The 22,028-nt window shown below is 38.0% G+C and overlaps 1 protein-coding gene across 26 annotated transcripts in view; it reads left to right on the top strand.

The window, feature by feature from the left end:
- The window catches only part of PAK3 (p21 (RAC1) activated kinase 3), a 291,786-nt gene that overhangs the window by 224,895 nt on the left and 44,863 nt on the right, over window positions 1–22,028 (top strand). For all 26 annotated transcript variants that reach the window (XM_059050301.2, XM_067024190.1, XM_067024191.1 and 23 more), the window contains 3 exons: window positions 7,754–7,885; window positions 9,139–9,304; window positions 17,817–17,880. In XM_059050301.2, coding sequence (XP_058906284.1) covers window positions 7,754–7,885; window positions 9,139–9,304; window positions 17,817–17,880 — 362 coding nt within the window. The remainder of the gene's footprint in view (window positions 1–7,753; window positions 7,886–9,138; window positions 9,305–17,816; window positions 17,881–22,028) is intronic.

The following is a 22,028-nucleotide window of genomic DNA, read 5'->3' as shown; positions in this document are numbered from 1 at the left end:
AAAGTGATTGCTGGGTGAGGTGGAAATGAGGTGTTGTTGTTTAATGGGTACAAAGTTTTAGTTTTGCAAGATGAAAAGAATTCTGGGGATGGATAGCAGGGATGGATGCACAACCATATGAATATATGTAACACTTCTGGACTATACACTTACAAATGGTTAAGATGGTAAATTTTATGTTATATCTATTTTACCACAACTAAAAAGAAAACTTAAAAGAGTAAAGGCTCTGGGCATAGGTGTTTAGTCTTATTCCTCCACTTACAAGCTGAGCCACTTTGAGAAAGTGGCTCAGCTTCTGTGACCCTCTCTTTCCTCAGCCTTTAACTGGGAATAATAACAGTACCTACCTCCTAAGACTTGTGTGAATATTGAATATGCTAATGCATATAATATACTTAGTACATTACCTAGCACATACTATGTGTTTATTAAATGTAAGCTACTATTGCTACTATTTGTAGATGGCAACAAAGACGAAAACTCATTCTCTCCATGCATGAGACTTGTCTGAGGCCATGGTACTGGTGCCTTGTTGAGAATTCTCAGAACAGAGCAGAATGTAGCCCTTCTTTTCTCACTGGTCATTGCCCTCCTTTTGCTTCTTTGCCATGACAGCTTCCTGGGCCTCACTGAAAACAGCACGTGAAGGGAGATAATAGCAAACTGGGAAAGACAAAAATACCAACCTTCCATGAGCAACACATACCTTACCTCCCTTGATTTAATTACTGTCATTATTTTGCGATACTAAATAAGTATCTTGACAAAGAAATAGTTGTTATCTTTTCAGGTAGTCAGTTATTTTAAACACCAACCTGCTAGGATAGTCTGTGTGTTGGTTTTCATTTTTGTAAACAGCTTCTAGCTCCTAGGATATTAGCCTTTTTTTTTTAGCTTGCTTCTATTCGTTTTACTTACAGAATTAAAACTAAATCTACATAATGTTCAAAATATTCCATCAGATCAGAAAAAGAAAACTCATGAACTCACTGTTTCGAGATAAAACAACTGGATATTCACTTATTTAACATGTATTTATCAAGTGCCTCCTTATGAGCACTAGGAAATTTGGAGCTCAGTCTGGTAAGGGAAGAGAAGTATGAACATAAAGAAGCACAGTACCATATGGATCATGTTACATACCGTAAAATATGTCCATGTGCTATAAGAATTCAAAGGAAGGAGCTTACTTTTAGCTGGGGAGGGAAAAGGAAGCAGGCCCTAGTCTTCAAGGGCTTAAGCTCAGTGCCTAGTACAAAATAGGCACTTGTTACGTATTTGTTGAATACTGAATTAGAAAATGCTTCATAGAAAAGGTGGAATTTGAACTAGATCTTGAAGGTCAGATGCAATTTGGATCTGTGAAGATAAGGAAGGGCATTCTAAGCAAAGGGAAAGCATGATAAAGGGCAGGGTAGTGAAAAGAGCAAGGGGACAAGGGGGTATGGGTTTGAATGAAGACTGAGATGCAAGAAAAGGAATCATAGGACTTAAGCCTTGAAAGTTAAGTTGGAGCCAAATAATAGAAGCCCTTAAATGGCATTCTAAGGAATCTGGCCTATGTCAGTGTACAGTGGGAAGCCCTTGAAGTTTTGTGGAGCAGGAGAGTTATGTGATTAAAGCTTATGCTTTAGAAGAGTGATTTGATCACAAATGTCCAGAATGAATTAAGGACAAAAGGTAAGACTGGATGCAGGGAGACTGGGGAAATATCACAAGCATCCAAGGCCAGAGGTGATGAGGGCCTATGTGAGATAGTAGCAGTGGGAATGGAGATTAGATTTAAATTCCAAAGATGTTTAGGTTATTGATTAGATGTTGGAGGAAAGGTTGAGGTCAGAGATGATTGCAGGCTTTGGATGCTATGTGGGTGGCCAAAAAAATGAGGGTATTATCTTTCAGGAGATGCATATTTCAGGAAGAAGATGCTGAGTTTCCTATTGGGCAGTTTGAGTTCGAAGGTTTGGCAAGACTTAAAGGTGGAGATAGTTGATTAGGCTACTTGAGTAAGGCTGGGTTTCTATTGATTGAATGAACTGAATTTAGACCCTTAAGGTCAGATTGGATCACTTCTTTGGGGCTCAGTAACTTGGGACTGGGGAATTGCACCTTGTGTTCTCCTTATGGTTCTGGGGGAGATTGCACTTCACACTGCTTGTGCTTTTGTTGCATTAGAAACACTCCCAGTAGACCTCGCTATCCTACAGGATGTGATTTAATGGGATTGACTACCCCTTCTCGACATAGCCTGAATTGCTCACAAGTTTTGGCATCTTCTAGTAGCCTAGGTGGGAATCAAAATAAAAACAATGTTATAGTCACTAAATGTGTTAAACTAATGGCAATATAATTAATAACGAATTCAGCGATGCCTCTCATGGTCATATGAATCTGCTTTACTGCCCACTCATGATAGCTTCTTTGGTATTAGTGTTATTAAACACTAAATACTGTTCAGGGATCTACTCTTCCATTTGAGGCTACTTTGAAATTTGTGTATATTTATTGTACTATTGAGAGTGAAGTAATGCATTGAGAATCCTGAGCTAGTATTTTGAGTGGAAGGTAACAGCAATAATATGAATATGCCGTGATTTGTGCCTAGAGAAACTGGGTGTACGTGTGACAGATGACACTTTTTTGATTTACAGTACTGGCTTATTTTGTTCATCTACATTAGTGCTTTTTAAAAATTTCAGTATGCATTAGAATTGGCTGGATAGCCTGTTAAAATGCAGATTCTAGGGCTCCATTCCCAGAGTAGAATGGAGCCCTGAAATCTGTATTGTAAACAAGCAACCAAGAGGGGCTCTCAGACCACATCTAGCATTATCTAAAGTCTCCAAAGTCCTTACTTCTTCTTTCTTCGACCTTTAACAATTAAGCTCAAATAAAGGAGAGTTTCCTAAGGTAGTTCCTCTAGCTGGTGTATTCTCTAGAGCAGGGTTTGCAACTTGCAGTCCATGAATGGGCTTCAGAAGACATATGAACTCTTGAAATTATATGTAAAAATATGTGTCTACCTGTATTTTTCTGGGGAGATAGGCCAAACCCTTTAGAATTGGAAATGAGTCCAAGACCCAATCAGGTTAAGAATAACCTGCCTTGCTTGACTGAATGTGTGGCATAATGACTGTCAAAAATACTTAATTTCAAAAAGAAAAATTCCTTACTTGATATCCATCTGTCTCTATTTTTACAAGTTTAGACATACTAGACATAGTAATCCTCAGACTGGAAGGAAGAGTGTAGCAACATTATAACTTTGACTCCCCCAAAGACCATCAAAAAAAGCTGTTAATCAAGCAAAGCTAAGTTGACTATACTTACAGGAGCAAGAAAGAGCACTGCCAGTGTCTTAGAAAGGGGATGTCAAGGGAGAATATCTATAGGGTTTTGGAGCACAGCTATGTGATTTTGAAGCAGGTCTCACAAGACAAGAAGCGAGTTAGGATTGTGCAGTGTTTCTGATAAAGTAACTTTGGATTGGGGAATACAGCAAAGTGGGGGTCTTGAATAGAGTTTTGGTGAGCAAGCTGTTGTTACTCTTAATAATAAATTACTTCATTTGGTTCAGTCTTATCTTCCAAGAATAAGTATTTCTTAAAGTGAGAAGCTAAGTTATTTTTGCTTGTTCTCAGTATTGTGTAACATAAGAACAGGAAAATATGCTCTATCTTGATATTGTTTAACACAGGGAAAAGAAAGTATGCCCAGCCCCAGTGTTATTTACACAGGGATGGAAAATCTGTGGAAAAAATACACAGGAGCAAGAAATTATGTTAATTTCAATTCTTAGTACCAAGGCCTGGTATCTATGTGTAATGCTGGGTAGTTAATGCTCCCTGGCCCAACCAACATCCAAAACATAATGTCCACTGGAGGTCACACATTCTTTCCAACCAACCAACATGGCAGCATAGTGTTTGGTCCCAGATAAACAGACAGGTATCTTCTTCTTGCCCTGTAAACCCTCAAAGGATGAAAATCTTTAGCTTTTTGAATAGTCCCTTAGTCCATCCTTAGAGACTGGAATGTCCCCCATATGAAATTACAGTAGTGAGGATAGTCATGAATGTTAAGAATCAGTCCGTGAAATTTTGCAGGTGGATCTTCTCTAGTAAATTAGCGAGAACTGAAATGTGCAAGGCTACCTCTTGGCCAGTAGGCACTGGCTGGTCTTTGTACCAGTTTAAGGGTTGGGCCATTTTTAGATCCTCATAGGCTGTATATACACTCTCACTTATGGAGGACATGTGATGCATTGTATCAAATATATCAAGTATATTAAAGGGCCTCTATACCCCACTTTTTATTTTTGCTATAAACTTTTAAAAATAAATTTTAAAATGTTAATTTTGAGATTATTTGATCATAAGTAGCACTTAATTTATGGTTAGGTGTAATTTCTTAGAAAGCATTGTGAATACTCAAGAATTGTTGCTAAATAGAACAGCCTAAGCTGTAATTTGTTTTTTAATATAATGAAATTTCTATAAATACTAAATTTAAATGACTAATTAATTAAGTTGACATATATTATACTTAACAGACATTTAATTAGACATTAACTGACTTAAATTTTATCATTTTCTTGTGCCATTTTGGAGCCAATGATTTATTTCTGAGTTCAGATATTTTCCTAGGCCCATGTAAAGCTTATTATTCGTAGGCATGGTTCATATTGCCTAATGAATAAAATAGTATTGTTTGCCATATAGAAACTAGTCAATTTATATGCAGGTTCTGCCCATCTACCAAGGAGCAGTGATTAGTTGCATTCTGGATCCCAGCTGGCATAAGATAGAGTAGAAGTTTCTGGAACAAAATTATATCAAAGCAAATACCATTAATCCAAAGGCAACTTCTCCCTGTGCCCTGAGGGGCCCTGAAGAATTAGTCTTTCACAAAAAGAAACTGATTTTTAATCTAGAAATATAACGTCATTAATATATGTTGCTATCCATGCAGCCACAACCCAATGTAATAGCCCAGCTGTTTTGGCTAAATTAAGAATAAATATGCTGTACAACTGAAACTAACACAACATTGTTAGTCAACTATACTCCAATATAAAATAAAATTTTTAAAAAGAATAGAAAAACGATATCAAGTAAGCATATAAACTTCAATCTATAAACCACTCAGCATATATATCAGGCAATCAAATATTCTTTCAAATTTATAAATTCTAAGTTGTCTTGTCACAGTATGTAAATCTTGCTGGCTCCAATAAGATATATGGTTATACCTATTATACCACCGTAGGTTTATACATGATTATAGAAAATCCACAGTGAATTTAAATCACAGACTGAGGTCCTTTGATGTAACAGTCTATTCGTAGGCTGTCTGTATCTGCCTCAGGAACTTTGTCCTCAAGGAATGAAAATTCTTTTTCGTCTCCAAAGAAGATATACAGATTGCCAACAAACACGTAAAAGAATGCTCAACATCACTAATCATTAGAGAAGCACAAATCAAAAGTGAAATGAGATATCACCTCACACCAGTCAGAATGGCCATCATCAAAAAATCTACAGACAATAAATGCTGGAGAGGGTGTGGAGAAAAGGGAACCCTCTTGCACTGTTGGTGGGAATGTAAATTGATACAGCCACTTTGGAGAACAGTATGGAGGTTCCTTAAAAAACTACAAATAGAACTACCATATGACCCAGCAATCCCACTACTGGGCATATACCCTGAGAAAACCATAATTCAAAAAGAGTCATGTACCACAATGTTCATTGCAGCTCTATTTATGATAGCCAGGACATGGAAGCAACCTACGTGTCCATCGACAGATGAATGGATAAAGAAGATGTGGCTCATATATACAATGGAATATTACTCAGCCAGAAAAAGAAACGAAATTGAGTTATTTGTAGTGAGGTGGGTGGACCTAGAGTCTGTCATACAGAGTGAAGTAAGTCAGAAAGAGAAAAACAAATACCGTATGCTAACACACATATAAGGAATCTAAGAAAAAAAATGGTTCTGAAGAACCTAGGGGCAGGATAGGAATAAAGATGAAGATGTAGAGAATGGACTTGAGGACATGGGGAGGGGGAAGGGTAAGCTGGGACAAAGTGAGAGAGTGGCATGGACATATATACACCACCAAATGTAAAATAGATAGCTAGGCAGCCGCATAGCACAGGGAGATCAGCTCTGTGCTTTGTGACCACCTAGAGGGGTGGGATAGGGAGGGTGGGAGGGAGGGAGACGCAAGAGGGAAGAGATATGGGGATATATGTATATGCATAGCTGATTCACTTTGTTAAAAAGCAGAAACTAACACACCATTGTAAAGCAATTATACTCCAATAAAGATGTGAAAGAAAGAAAGAAAAAGAACGGAAGGAAGGAAGAAAGAAAGAAAAGAAAGAGAAAGAAAGAAAGAAAATTCTTTTAGGCTTAGCCTGAGCCAGTGTACTCAAAGGCAAAAACAAAAAATAAACAAGTACACACACACATGCACACACACACAACAAAAACTCAAAAACCATCTATAATAATGCCGTCCAACAGAAATGTAATAAAAGCCATATATGTAACTTTAAATGTTCTGATTTTCATTTTTAAAAGTAAAAAGAAATAGGTGAAATTAATTTTAATAATATATTTTATTTAACCCAACATATTAAAATATTTTTATTTCAACATACACTCAATATAAAAAGCATTAAGGAAATATTTTATATTTTTTTCTTATTATGTATTCAATATCTGGTATGTACTTTTCACTTACACCTTACGTCTCATTTCAGACGAGCCACATTTTGTGTTGAATAGCCATCATACTGAACAACAAAGACCTATATCATAGTTCAGTGATTTTTAAACTTAAGGAAGCATCAGGATCACCTGGAAGGCTTGTTATAGCACAGATTGCTGGGTCCCACCCCCAGAATTTGATTCATAGGTCTGGATAGAGTCCAAGAATTTGCATTTCTAACAAGTTCCTTGATAATGCTAATGATGCTGATCTGGGGACCACACTTTGAGTACCATGGCCATAGTTATTTCAAAATCCACCTTTGGTACCATTTTCCCCCTGCATTAATGTGACTGATCAAGAACCAACCCTAGATACTGTGGTTGCTGTCATTATTTTTGGTGTTATTGAAATTTTTCACATTGCAAATCACCATTTACCTGTTGGTTGAGATTGAATATTTATGTAGATGAGTATTCCTTAAATTTTCATATCTGTTATTCTCTGAGTGCTTCTTTCCAGGAGGCTGAACAGGAAAGAAACATTTATGGGCTTGCTAGTACTTAATGAATATTTGCAGAGCTATATTTATGCCATATCCATATGCATGTTCTGATCTTTAGGCACAAAATAACCCTTTGCTGGTTGACAAACTGTCAATCAACACATTGACAATCCGTCCGGTACCAATTCAAGGTGTTAATAGCAATTAATTTGATTTTTAAAATATACTCATTGATTTCAAAAACACTGAACTTGAAAATGTTAAATGAATAGCTCACTGTTTTTGAGCTCAGTGGAAAATAAAAGGAATTTTAAACATTTCATGGTGCTTAAATCCTGACCTGAATTTATCTCTGAATGTGGGCAGGTTCTGGCCACCAAATTATAGATGGTTCTGCACATTTGTAAAAGATGAAGTTCCTTCCTATCCCTACATGCTTAGATATTTTATCTCCCTTTTCTCACTTCTGAAGAAAAACAGTGAGGAGTTAATACCTGGTCTTTAAACTTTGTTTTTACCGTAAGAGTACAAAAACAGCATCAGAGCCTCCTTTGGCTCCCCCTGTGTCTGAAGAAGAAGATGAAGAAGAGGAAGAAGAAGAAGATGACAATGAGCCACCACCAGTCATTGCACCAAGACCAGAGCATACAAAATCAGTAAGTCCCAAGTGACCGTTTCCAAATGATTCAACAGATGTCCTTTGGCATAGTCCTAGAGTCAGAATCTAGTTAATCACCTAGTATCTGTTGAGCATCTATGTTCCCGGAACTAGAGTATAAGATAAAAATTTGGTTGGGGTTGCTGTTTGAGGATACAGATTAGCACATGACAATTAGAGAATAATATCAAGCAATATACAAATAAGTGCTAAATTTTAAAACTGCTGCAGAAGTTAAGACAGAGAACAAAAGCCATGGGAATCTGGTAGGAAGAATTGCATAAGCAGAGGCACCAAGACCACAATTAGCACAGCATGTTTGGGGGCCTCAAAAGACTAGCTCCTGAGAGCTTTCAAGGGCAGTATACTTGAAGCAACTTCAAGATCTTTTTTGATAGAAATCACTTGTCTTTAAAAACTCTTTAAAGGTTGAGGGGCAGGGTGGAGGGAGGAATGAATAGGTGGAGTACAGAAGATTTTTAGGGCCAAGAAAATACTCTGTGTGCTACCATAATGATGGATGGATGTCATTATACATTCATCCAAACTCACAGAATGTACAACATTAAGAGTGAACCATATGATTGATGGATTGAAAGTGATGAAAAATAGGGTACTTGAATATCATAATCCTATTGGTCCACTCTCTGTGTGGCCAAAAATACAACAGCCCAACTCTACCTTCATTATAGTTTGTTCCTCTAGTTCCTCCTACTTGACTTCTGTAGGTAAATACAGTTTGGTAAGTATCTCTACTTACCAAAATTGATGGCCTTGGAGGCTGCCATCCCATATAAAGGATAATGGGAGACAGAAAAGGCATTTCTGAAAAGAAAGACTCAGAGGGGAAGGCCAAACGTAAATTTTGAGAATTAGAAGAGAGATATCAGGCATAATCAGACCCTAAAACTTTAGGAAAGTGATTTAATTGCCTAAGGTCTTACAACTGTTTAGTTATAGAATTTTCACTAGTATCTGTATCACCCATACCCAATTAGTGATTTTGGATTCAAGGAACATTGAATTTATTAATGATCTACAAAAATGGATACTTCTGAAGTCTTTATTGTAAAGGATACATCTAATAATTATGAAGGTACATGATAATAAATCATTGTGTGTATGTGTAAAAAAAAAGAGTGAACCATATGTAAACTATGGACTTTGAGTGATCCTGATGTGTCAATGTAGGTTCATCAATTGTAGCATTATTTTGGTCTTTAATCTGTAACCACATTTTTTGTCTTTAAGATCTACACTCGTTCCGTGGTTGAATCCATTGCTTCACCAGCAGCACCAAATAAAGAGGTCACACCACCTTCTGCTGAGAACGCCAATTCCAGTACTTTGTATAGAAACACAGATCGGCAAAGGAAAAAATCCAAAATGACAGATGAGGAGATCCTAGAGAAGCTAAGTGAGTTGTTTTTTTTGTTTTGCCGTCATTAGTTTCTTCATGAGAGGGTTTCTCCATCTAGAGTGGGAATTGAACCTTTAAAAATTTGAACCTGCTTGCATGAACTCCAGGCTCCCTGACATCAAGATGAAAAGTTTGAGACTCACTGTGTATTCCAGATCACCCCCTCCCTCATACTCCTAATTGCACGGAAACCAAGAATTTTCACTTGAAAAACATCAGTTAAGGTGAAAACTTCACTAAGTGAATTAAGTAAGTTTTATTTTAAGATTATACCCTCAAAGGGGATCAGTCTGATGAAAAATATCTTATGATCATACCCCAGGGGCCCCCACCTGATCAATCATGATAGATAATTCAACCTCAAAACCCAACACAGTGAATCAAAGTGGGTGGCCATGATAAAATTGCCTTTTCTCTTAATTTAGGAACATTGCTATGTGGACGGGGAGGCAAGGCCAGCAAATGCTCACAGCCTCCTTCCTGCAGTGTCATTAGTGTACCCAGGCTTGTGCATACACACTCGCTCCATTTTACAAAACACTCCTCTTCCACTTAGCTTTCTGGGTCAAAGAGATTTTTAAAAAATCCTCTGTTGAAAAGAGTCAAAGTTCTGTGAAGCACATTCATTAAACTCATACTACAAAAGCATCTAACAAATCACTAGTTATCTACAGTTTGTGCCTCCAATCTGACTAACTCCTATTCATCCTTCAAATCTCAGCTCAAAAGACACCTCCTCACGAAAGCCCTCCTTGTCTCTCTCAGTCTGAGTCAATGGACCTTTTTTTCACTGCCTTTATTGCACCAAATATTACACTGTACTTGTCTGTCTCCTTCACTAGACTGGGAGATCTTTAAAGACAGAGATGGTGTCTTCTTTTCCCGTACATCCTGCTCTAATAAAGTGCCTGGTATAGAAAGGCACTTAACGGATGCTTGTTGATTGAATGGGTGAAAAAATGAGGAGACAAATGCATCTTTACTGGGTTCCTACTTACGTGTTCTATGCCAGAGTCTTTGGAGGACACTACAGAAAAACAATTTCCTGATATTAAGAAACTTACAATTTTCTTTGGAAGATAAGATTTAATAGTGTGATACAATTAAAGAATAGGAGGCCATCTTGTTTCATGTCTGTCTAAAAGAACTCAGGAAAGGAAGAGAGAAGTGCAGGCTATAGGCCACAGGAAGACTCTGCAGAGGTGGTCGTAGGGCCATTTTGCCCTCCAGGGGACATTTGGCAGTATCTGGAGACACGTTTATTGTCACAGCCCAGGGAATGCCACTGGCATCTAGTGGGTGGAGGCTAAGGATGCTTATAAACAAACACTCTATAATGCAAAGGGTAGCCTCCTTCCTTTCCCCTCTGCGACAAAGAATAATTCAGCCCCAAATGTCAACAGTGCTGATGTTGAGACAGTCTGACACAGAGGTATTTGGAAAGGCAAAGATTTGGGTTGCATTTGTCAGCGCTCAAAACTGGAATTGAGGGACTTTAGCCAACCGACTTTACTGTACATGTTTAAACATGCCTCTAGTGCTAATACCAACTATTTCCTTAATAACAACAGCAATAATTTCCATTTATTAAGTGCCTTCTCTGCTGACCACTTGACATATATTATCAAGTTTAATTTTCACAGTAATCCCTTGTGGTAGATTTTCATAGCCTCATTTTATAGATCAGTGAAAGTAAGCCTCAAAAAGCTAAAGTGGGCTTCCCTGGTGGCGCAGTGGTTGAGAATCCACCTGCCGATGCAGGAGACACGGGTTCGTGCCCTGGTCCGGGAAGATCCCACATGCCGCGGAGCAACTAAGCCCGTGAGCCATGGCCGCTGAGCCTGTGCGTCCGGAGCCTGTGCTCCGCAACGGGAGAGGCCACAACAGTGAGAGGCCCGCATACCGCAAAAAAAAAAAAAAAAAAAAAAAAAAGCTAAAGTGACCAGATCACCAAACTAATGAGTGGCAGATCCAGAGCTTATACTATTTGCATTACCCACTTTGCTTCTGCATTTGCCAGCTGTCTATTTGTGTAAAAGGGAAGGAATAAAGGAAAGAATTGCCTGGATAATTTCAGTTCAAGTATTCAGACAATTGCCTCCGTTTTTTTCCTTTATTTTACATGACCTGTGAGAATATATCAGATTTTAAAAATCTAGCAGCCTCACTTTAGTAAAATTGATTATTTGATAACTGTTTCAAGTCTCCATAGATTTATTATAATGAAAATACATTTATAGCTTTCTTAAGTTGACCGACAGAGAAACAGACATTATTTTGAGGGGAGGGCAAGATCTTGTGTTGCTTGCAAACGGTAATGGTTCTGGAGCTGTGGTTTTTAGAATTTGTTGTTTATTCTGCCCTACACTGAGCAACATGATGAAGAGGGAAAAGCCATGTTTGATTACATTTTTAATTAAGAATTAAGTCAGTTTTTTTTCTCTATTGGAGAATGCTTGGGCCTAGAGAGAATCTTTTTCTCTCCAGCCTGTGGGCCACCTGCAACTCTCAACCCTACATTGTGCTCACAGATGTCGGAGGCCACATCTGCCAAGAAATGGAGGAGTGTTTTTCACGAAGCAAATCCAGGCTGAGCTTTACTGCAAAGTCTGCAAAGTCAGTCTTTCCTGCTTCTGCTTCACCATCACCCTCTCTGGGCCCTGTCTCGGCCACTTACTCGCTTATGTAACCTTAAGCTAGTTATTTAACCCTTCTGAACCTTCATTTCTTATTGGCCAAATGGGGATGAGAATCGTAACTAGATTTTAGGACTCTGTCTATAGGATGGATTTTATGTCGCCCAACCTATGGCTAAGAGGACAGGTATTGGTGTCAGAATGGCCCAGATTCAAATCACAAGGCCATGGCTCCCAGCTGTGTCACTTTAGGCAAGTTATTTTAACTTTTCTGGACCTCTTTTTCCTCATTAAGAAAAATGGGGATAATACTGGTACCAACCTTATAGCATTATGATAATTCAATGAGAATAATGTATGTAAAAACCTCCAGCAACAGTACTTGGTACACAATAGGTGCTCAGTAAATGGTAGTTACTATTTTATTACATGAATACAAAGCCTTAATAACATAATACAATAGGACAGACTTTGAAGTGAATCATAACTGAGTCTGAGTCATAGACCCAGACCAGCTGTGTGTCCTTAGACAAGTCACTCAACTCTAAAATGTAGTGTCTTCATCTGAAAAACGGAGATGACTGTACTGGTATGATGCGGATTTTGTGAGGACCAAACGAGGCAAAGTATGTAAGACACCCAGCACAGTAAATAGTTGCTTAGAATTATTATGCTGTGTTTCCCACCATGAGAGCAACCATATCTTTCAATATAAAAAATTGGGGCCTAGGATCTTCAGGGGGACAGAATGTTTGAAACGAGCAATAATCCCAGATGTATGGGCCCTGTACAGAAATCACTGAGGAGGAGGAGCTTGGGAAAGGAATAAAGGAGCCTGTACTAAGAGGCAAAGGAGAGGGAAAAGGGAGGCAGGGAGGTAGGAGAATGGCCTACGGCCCATACCAGGGTGGACCCCACCATAAGCGTGGGGAGGAGGGGAGGGCGGCCTCACCTTCAGTCTCAGGGATCTGATTACTATGACGTGGGCAGCCCAGACCACAGAGCTGTCAGGCTATTCTTCTTCCACACAGATACTGATTGTGGGAGCCAGACCATGGGATCATTAATGGCTGAAATGAACAGATCATCTTTCAGTTTTACACAGACAGATAGCCTGGGTCTGCCTTGTTCATTGTGGTCTGGTCTGAATCTGCTGGAAAATAAAGAAGCCCCTACATTTTAGTGAAATTTTTCAAAAGGTGCTGTCAGCAGAATTGTGCAATCACCTCCTCCTCTAGTCCCTCCCCTCCCCCAGCATTCCCCACTCAAAACTCTTTCTCCGAATCCCCCCTCAGATAGAACTAATATCACTTTAGAGAGTTATTTTGCTTTTTCTCAGAAATCAAAACCTTCATTATGCCAAACAGACAGTCTTTTAATGCTTGGAGTTCAACTTAGTTTCTTTGATATGTAGGAGAACACATTGATGGGCTTTTCTGTCACTGAAACCACATCATGAAGCCTATTTTCAAATACTAGTATTTAGTGATGTCTTAAATCCTCGTACTTTAAAGTGAATGGTTTGTTTCTCATTTAGGAAATTGCTCTGGTTGGAAGTTGTTCTGGTATTGCCATCATTTTTTCCTTTTGATGTTGAGTTGCTGATTTTTGTCTCTTTATGCCTATTGTGTACCAATGTTTTTTCCTTTCTTTGGTATAATTTACGCACACAAATGATAATGGCTCTGATGAAAGAGGTCACCGTAAAAGCTTGTTTTGTGATTCGGAATTGTACACAAGGCCTCCTGTTCACTTGCTTAGCATCAGTAGATGGCAGCACACACTCTCCTGTGACCGGTAATGGACATGAGGACGCCATTTTATTTGAATAGCAGTTAAATTCAGAAGCAGAAGCGCATCAAAATGGTTGTCTTTTGGTAATCCTCATGAAAGGATTTATTCCCAGTTGTTGTTGTTGTTTTTATCCTGCATACGATGGAAATAAAAGTTGAATAATTTACTGCCATAAAACCTCATTAATAGAGACACAGATGTAGAGAACAAACGTATGGACACAAAGAGGGGAAAGTCAGGGGGTGGGATGAATTGGGAGATTGGGATTGACATATATACACTAATATGTATAAAATAGATAACTAATAAGAACCTGCTGTATAAAAATAAAATAATAAAATAAAATAAAAACCTCATTAACTAAAGCCTGCCGATTGGAATTGGTCATAATTCAGAAAGTGGCTTGGGCTGAAGCTTATTTGCTTTTGTTCAGTCTATGGAAAAGAGTTTGCTCAGCAACTTAATAGTATAACTTTCTTAGAAGACTTTAAAGTGCTTAATAAAACTGTGGTTTCAAGTGACTTCAAAATCGTCGTTTCATTAAAAATATTTTTAAGTTCCAGGTCCTTACCCGTTCACAGCTGGCTTGAAAGAGGGTAGTTCTCAGTGATGTAGAAATCTGTGAGACAATTTGACAAATGAAATAGCAACTCAGAAATCATTAAACTGGTGGTATTCTATAGAGATAGCTCAAGTAAAATACGTTCTCTAACCCCTGCCTTAAAATACGGGGCATTTACTAAATGAAATTCCTAATTTTATTTGAGTTTAATTCAATAGACATTTATTGAGTAACCAGTGTATTTCACATACAGCATTATATGAGAAAGCACTGAGGATGCAGAGATGAATAAGATATGGCCCCTATCCTTACAACACAGTCTATAAGAGGATGTCAAATACATAGATATAGATAGATGGTGTATTAAGTACAGAGAAGGAGAGCAAGAGCAAAAACAAGAAAAAAAGCAAAAGAGGAGACAGAAAGAGAGAGAGAAAGTACAATGGCAGTACAGAGAAGGGAAATTATTAACTTTATTCCAAAAAAATCAGGGAAGGCTTCCTAGAGGAGGCATAACTGAAGCTGAGTTGAAGCATGAATAGGACTTGCCAGGAAGAAAACTTAAGAAGGACATTGCAGGCAGAGAATATGTAAAAAAAGTATATGGTTGGGAACATTAACTTATTCAGTGCCACTTGAATATATCAGTAGAATTGGTGGTGGATATGGGGACTGGAGTTTTAAGAGAGGGAGCCAAATGGCTAAGCAGGATCTGATCCTGAGCTACAATTCGTTTGTTATGGTGAGAGCATAAGGTTCTAGTGGGGAAGTGGGGAAGATGAGATGGAGAATGAAGCAAGAGCCAGATACAAAGAAACTTGCGTTCCATGCCAAGGAGTTTGAGCTTTACCCTGTAGGTGTTGAGGAAGCATCCAGCACCCCTGAACCAGAGAATCACGTGATCAGGCCTGTACTTAGAGCATCCTGACAGAGGCGTGGAGCCTGGACTCGAGTGGGCAGAGGCTGGAAATTCTGAATCCAGTTAGGAGGCTGTCGGAATAGCCCAAACAAAAAATGGTGAGGGCCTAACTAGAACAGTAGTAATGAGGAAACGACAGATTCAAAAAGTATCTAGGAGGTAAACAGATATAGGCCCAGGACTCAGTGGACAACTACATGTGGGGAGTGAAGGTAAGGGATAAGTCAGGGTGACTCCCAGATCTCTGACTCAGGCTACTGAGTAGACAGATGGTAGTACCATTGACTGACATTGGGAATACAAGAGGAAAAGAATTACAACGACTCACATATTGTGGGTCTTATTTAACCTAACTGAAACATGGACTTCTCTTACAAAAACAAACAACAACAAACCTAACAACCATGGATGAACAATCCATGAATGAAACATTTAATTTATTTTTTTTCCAGGTATACTATCTACTGGTAGGTCTGAATTAAGTTGTTCACTAGCCCAGAAAATAGATCATGTCTAAATTAGCACGAAGTATTGTCTGTAGCACACAGCTTAGCTCTTGAATACATATGTTCTTGTTCACATTCATTTAGTCAGCAAATTCAGTGGCAGCCACTGTTCTGGGCACTGAAGTTACAGGGATGAAAAGACAAGCTTCCTGCCCTCAAAAAGAAGCATGTAAGTCTCATTAGAATGATCAGAGAAGAATTCACAAAGGATTACTTGATAGTATACTTAAATAATAAATAGAAATTCATGGGTTTGATAGGAAAAGGAAAGGGGGAGCATGTCTAAAGACCAAAGCCTTGGATAGTGATGGTGTTGCTAGGATATAAAGTTGGAGGGATGGAGAGGAGAGGAACAATATGAGGTTAGACTGGTTAGGTAGGAGCTAGATGCTGCTGGATGGTAAAGGGCCTTCTATGCCAGACTAAGAAATTTGAAATTGATCCTGTAGTAAGGGGGAACTTTTGACGATTTATGGATAATGGAGTGAAATCACTCTGAAGTAAGCTGACCTCACATCTCAGTTTATCCAAGACAGTCTTCGTTTATGAGTTACATGGTTACCCTATTCCAAAGGCATTGCGGAAAAGGAATTAGAGAAGGCAGAGTTTAGAGGTAGGTAACGACTAGCACAATTGTTTGAACAAGAGATGTGGAGGACCTGAACAATGGCAGTGGCCATGGGTCTGAAGAGAAGGGAATGGATAAGAGTGACAATTAGGAGATAGACTCCGCAGACCTTCTCTTGATTAGTTCATGTGTATAAATCTTGTTATACTAACTGACTCTACACTTCTTTGAATAGGGGCCATGTTAGTAAGATATAACTTAAAGGTAATGGTACTGATGTTTGCTTCCATAAGGAAAGAAGGGAGGGCCAGAAGTATCCAAATAACTGATTCCCTTCAAAGTAGTCCACTTGAAAACTTATTCCCACGATGCTGCCATGGCACAGAATTTTTCCTTACCTATTTGAGCATTGCATTGGAGAGTCAACGTCACTTCCTTTAGATTTATTCTGAGTGGTGGCAAGTATTGATCCTCTGCGTAGTGGACTTGAAGTTTTGAAATTGCAAAAACCAATATTTTTTCCCAGAGCCAAACATGATAAATTAATGGTTTTCTTGTGTGGCTCATAAACTTACTCCACAATGTTTGGAACAACCTATAGAAACAGAAAGTAGATGAGTGGTTGCCTAGGGATGGGTTGGTAAGCAAAGAGGGGATAAAGAGTGAGTGCTAACAGGTACAAGATTTCTTTTTAGGATGATAAAGATGTTCTAAAATGAGATTATGGTAAAATTTAGTAAATTTGCACAACTCTAAAAGTTTACTAAAAGCCATTGAATTGTACACTTTGAGTGAACTTTATGGTATGGAAATCATATCTCAGTAAAGCTGTTAAAAATGTTTGGAGTGCTAATAGGGTCCTAGGTTCAGGGATGTATGGAGTTTGTTTTAGGATTTTATTTTATAATCATACAAATTTTTATTAAGGTATAGTTGTTTTACGATATTATATTAGTTTCAGGTGTACAGGGATGTAAGTTTTTTTAAAACAGTAAGCCTCATTACTTTATGATTAACCTTTATTCTTTATTAGAGCCATTCCCCATCCCCCATCACCCTTAGTGCAGTACTGGGTGCATAGCAATTGCTCAAGAGATATTTGTCCAGCAAAACTGAATGTACTGTAGCACTCAATTTTACTCCAATTAAGAGAAGATAGTGATTTTATTAAATACTATGTACAAGTCCTTAGATGTTTTTATCTCCTAGTCTACAGTATCCTTTTATGGGAACTTTTTATAAATGTTGGGTTATGATCAGTCCTTCTTGTTTCCCAAACATCATCAATTTTGAGTATAAGCATCTGGGTTATTACTACTAGTTTAATTAATATATTACTGTTTGTTACTTTAATAAAATATATCATTATCCATATAAATTATATAAATCACATAAGAATATTGCTCTAATGTTTTATTTGTCATTGGCTCTGCATCTTAAATTTTAATATTAAATAGAGGAAAATCAATCAATTTAAATCTCTCTCTCTCTCTCTCTCTCTCTCTCCTCCCTCCCTCCCCTCAGGAAGCATTGTGAGTGTTGGTGACCCAAAGAAAAAATACACAAGATTTGAAAAAATAGGTCAAGGGTAAGTGATTATTATGTGAATTATCAAAAGATGAGCACCAGAGACATATATTAAAATGCAAGAACAGCTTGAATTTCTGGTAAATTATGCTTCTCATTTTCTAGGTTATATTCATGTTTTGCATTCTTAATATTGGCCTTTCTGGCTGGCAGACTGTTAGTTAACCTAGGAACATATCCTGCTGGAATCTTCACTATTGTTAGGTTAACAGTGAATTATTTACAGATGCTTTCATCCCATAGAGTTAGATGATTCAAACCGATTCCTCTAGAAAAGCAGTAGAGTTATAGAAGCCTCTAAGCTTGTATGAAAACCCCCTTTATTGCTGTCCCCCTCTACATCTGTATGGATGTTATGCTTAAGATCCTGTTTCATTCTCAAACTGTAAAGTGACAGAGTGATGGTAGGGAAGGTCCTTATTGAATAATCCAGAGGTGGGCAGAGTTGACTATCTAAGTAAGGAAAAAATAGATCAATAATCCCTAAATGGGATGAGTGCATCATTTTCACTTAGTATGCTTGTAAGAATAAAGATTCCCAGGCTCCACTGCCAGAGATTTGATTCAGAAGTCTGGAATGGGGCCCAGGAATCTGAACTTTGCAACAGTTCCTCAGATAATCCTGACCATCAGCTAGACCTGGAAACCAGGGGGCTAGATCATTCACCAGAGCTAACGGTGGGAGTCACCAGTTCTACAAGCCAGCTGTTACTAGACATGTTTCTCAAGCCTTAATGTGAAACTAAACAAGAGTGCCTGAGTAGGCAACAGGGGCTGAAACAGGGAAATGTTTTGTTTAAAGAGAAATGAAGCATTCTAAAAGGGTGTCCTTAAGTGGGAAATGAGACAAGGTATTTAGGTGTACCAACAACTGTATGCCAGGCACCCCAGAGGTCTCCTGACTGAAACAAGGGGTTGGGAAGAAAGGGATACAGCTAATGTGCCTGAAAAATTGTGCTAGCCCCTCAGCCACTGGAATCTGTTTTCAAATAAGGGAATGTAGGATTTCTTCAAGCACCTCACTGCTTTTCCTGGCATTCTTGCTTCAGAAAATTATATACTGTATATAAGCTTGACTGTTTTTGTGATTTTTTTTATATTTTATTTCATTTTCCCCCTAGCTTTTTTACTAAAGTTTCTTTTGAAATTGCCAACTTATCTTGGGAAATAAGGGAAAACATTCATAAGACGTTTTGGTTAGAGGGTTAGAGGGACATTCTTGGGGACTGTGCCTGGTGGGAATCAAGGTGAGAAGACCCTAAGAAGGAGGCAGAAACTAAGGAAGAAATATATGGCCAAATGTCTTCTTGCAGTGGAAACCGTAATTTTGCTGCATTTAAACTTTCTAGGAGGGCAAAATATATACCTGTTTGTGTTCTTGCTTCTTTCTTTGTCATTTGCTATCACTGGTATTCTCACGTGCTCATAAAAAAAGGTTTTGTGGTCTCTAGAGGGCCCCTAAAACTTAACAAGTCAAATAGTATTTCTGCCCATTGCTCTAGGACAGTGCTGTCCCCTACAACTTTCTGTGATGATAGAGATGTTCTACACCTGCACTGTCCTATATGATAGCCAATAACATGTGGCTGTGGAGCAGTTGAAATGTGTCTAGTGCAAATGAGAGACTGTATTTATTTGAATTAATTTATTTGTTCAGCACACACTTATTGAACACCAACTATATGCCAGGCACTGCGTTAAATGCGAGAGAAACAGAGCTCACTAATGATAGTGTGGGCCCTCAAGGAACTTACAATCTATAGTGATGAATGCTTGAAGAGGCTAAATAGGGTACCTTGGGTGGCATGCCTACTCAATTCACCTAAGTGCAGGGTAGGGCTGGCTTCTGTAGCCATTATTTCACCTGGAGTTTTCCTCCTTAACTTCTAGTGAACTAGAAGTTCTAGTGAACTGGCTGTTTTACTTAAGTCAGGAAGCCGTGCCTTCTCAAGTCCATGTACAAACCTCAGCTCACTTTCTTTTTGTCCAAAAGGTTAACACCACAAGGCAGGCTAACAAAACACAGTATTTTGTACTAAGGTGACTTGGAAGGCAAAAGTTACCTTTTAGATTTTAGTTTAATCTAGTTGGATCTTTGATGGAGCTAACAATAGGAAGTGATACCCAATCCATAGAGAAGTAGCATTCCCTATCTTTGCTGTCCAATATGGTAGCCATGTGGCTATTGAGCACTTGAAATGTGGCTAGTCCAAACCGAGATATGCTACAAGTATAAAATATGCACCTGATTTCAAAAAGTTACATGAAATAAATAATGCAAAATATCATATTAATAAACGTTATATTGGTTACATGCTGAAATATTTTACATACATTGTGTTAAATAAAATATATTATTAAAATCAATTTTACCTTTTGAGCTTTTTAAAATATAGTTTCCCCCAAATTTGAAATATGGCTCACATTATATGTCTAATGGACAACACGGCCCTAGTTGTAGGTTTAAATGGGAGCTATTTATTTATTCATAAAGTGTTTTTATATTCGGAGTTGTCTTTGGGGGAGCGGAAAATGTTATAATTTTGTTTTGATTGCTCATTCTCACTTAGACCCAACTGAGCCAAAAATATCATTGAATTTAGAAAAGAAAAAAAGTAAGAGATGGTTTCAAATATCTCCCAGATACTAAGTAATGAAGCAAGGCTGATTTCTCCAAGAACAAAGATTAGGCTGCCAAACAACTTGGCATACCAAAGAGATTTCCCCTCCTGGTTGTTATTTATGCTCCTGACCTCTGAAGGTGCAAAGGGAAAGTTCTCTATTTCTGCATACCTTTGTAAAGCCTTTATAATCTAAAATGAAAAATCAAAGGAGAAATCCTCTTGCCGCTGTGGAAAGTTCTCTTTTATATTCCCAGCGAGTTCATCATTTTCAAGAATGATGAAACCAGCAGAGAGTTCACTCATAGACCCCATTCAACTTTTAAATAAGCCCTTAGAGGGTGGGGAGTCTTTTTGATCTATCCTTTTGTCGCCTTTACTGTCTAGCACAGTGCTGTTGTACTTGGTGGATCCCCCCAAAACAATTTTGTACAGTTTTGATCAACAGTCAGAGTTCATTTGGCCAAGCTCAGGGATTTATAGCGCTTCCCATCTCTCTGGATCTGTTTTTGCCTCAATAAATATTTGTTGAACTAATGAAAATGTTTGTCTTTCTAGCTCTCCCTTTCCTCTCTCCTCTGTCTTTTCATGAGTATATACATGTGTATCTTGCTCTTTCTGTCTCTGTCTCTGTTTTTTGCAGTGTGTCTTAGTAACTGTTTCTCATAATCACTAGATCAGCCTCACCACATCTGATTTTGTTCTCCTTTGGGTATGTGTGTGCTGCATGTCTGTCTTTTTCATCCGTGTTGACTTCACCTTCTGCCCATTTTCACACACACACCCAACCAAAATGGTCATAATGTAAAATCAAGATGTAATTATGTAGCTTTTTAAGATATAAGCTAGTAACTTAAATCTATTTATTTACTGTAACTCTATCATTTATTTAATTAATGAATTATGAATTTTTTTCATTTTTAGTAGATTTTTGTTCTCTGTTCTTAATTTTTAAAGGGAATGAGCAAATTTGATTTATTTCTTTCTAGACCAGAAAAGAACCCACTTAAATTAATTTTTCTTTTACTTAAATTGCTCTCAGTGGATTTTCCCATGAATTATTGACCAAGTTAGATAAACTAGTCTCTACTCTCAATTTATAGAGGTTTTTTTTTTCTTTTTATTGATGGTGGCATTCAAACCTACGTCCATAATCATTTGGAACTAGGAATAATCAGCCCCAGTATTCCATTTTTAGCTCCCTGAAGCACAGCAGCTTACTCTTGGGGGCCGGATTTGAGAGGAACCTCTCCATTAATCACCCTCATCTACTTGGAAAACAAAATTTTTCCAGCATGGGTTTCTGCCATCCCAGCATTCAGGCCTGGGGCCAGAGAATTGGGCTCCATCTTCCATAAATCAAATTCAGAATTGCATGTCTAATCATTTGAGGCCATAGCTGTGAGTGGAAAGCTTAAAATGACATTATTTCATCAGGTTTGCTGTGAAAAGTGTTCTGTACGTGGCCACCAAATCTAAATATTTTGAGCAGATGTATGTAAAGTTTAAAAAAAACAACAGAAAGAAA

The sequence above is a fragment of the Kogia breviceps genome, chromosome X (genome assembly GCF_026419965.1).
Source record: "Kogia breviceps isolate mKogBre1 chromosome X, mKogBre1 haplotype 1, whole genome shotgun sequence".
Lineage (NCBI taxonomy): Eukaryota > Metazoa > Chordata > Mammalia > Artiodactyla > Physeteridae > Kogia > Kogia breviceps.
This window is presented reverse-complemented; position numbering and strand designations above follow the sequence as displayed.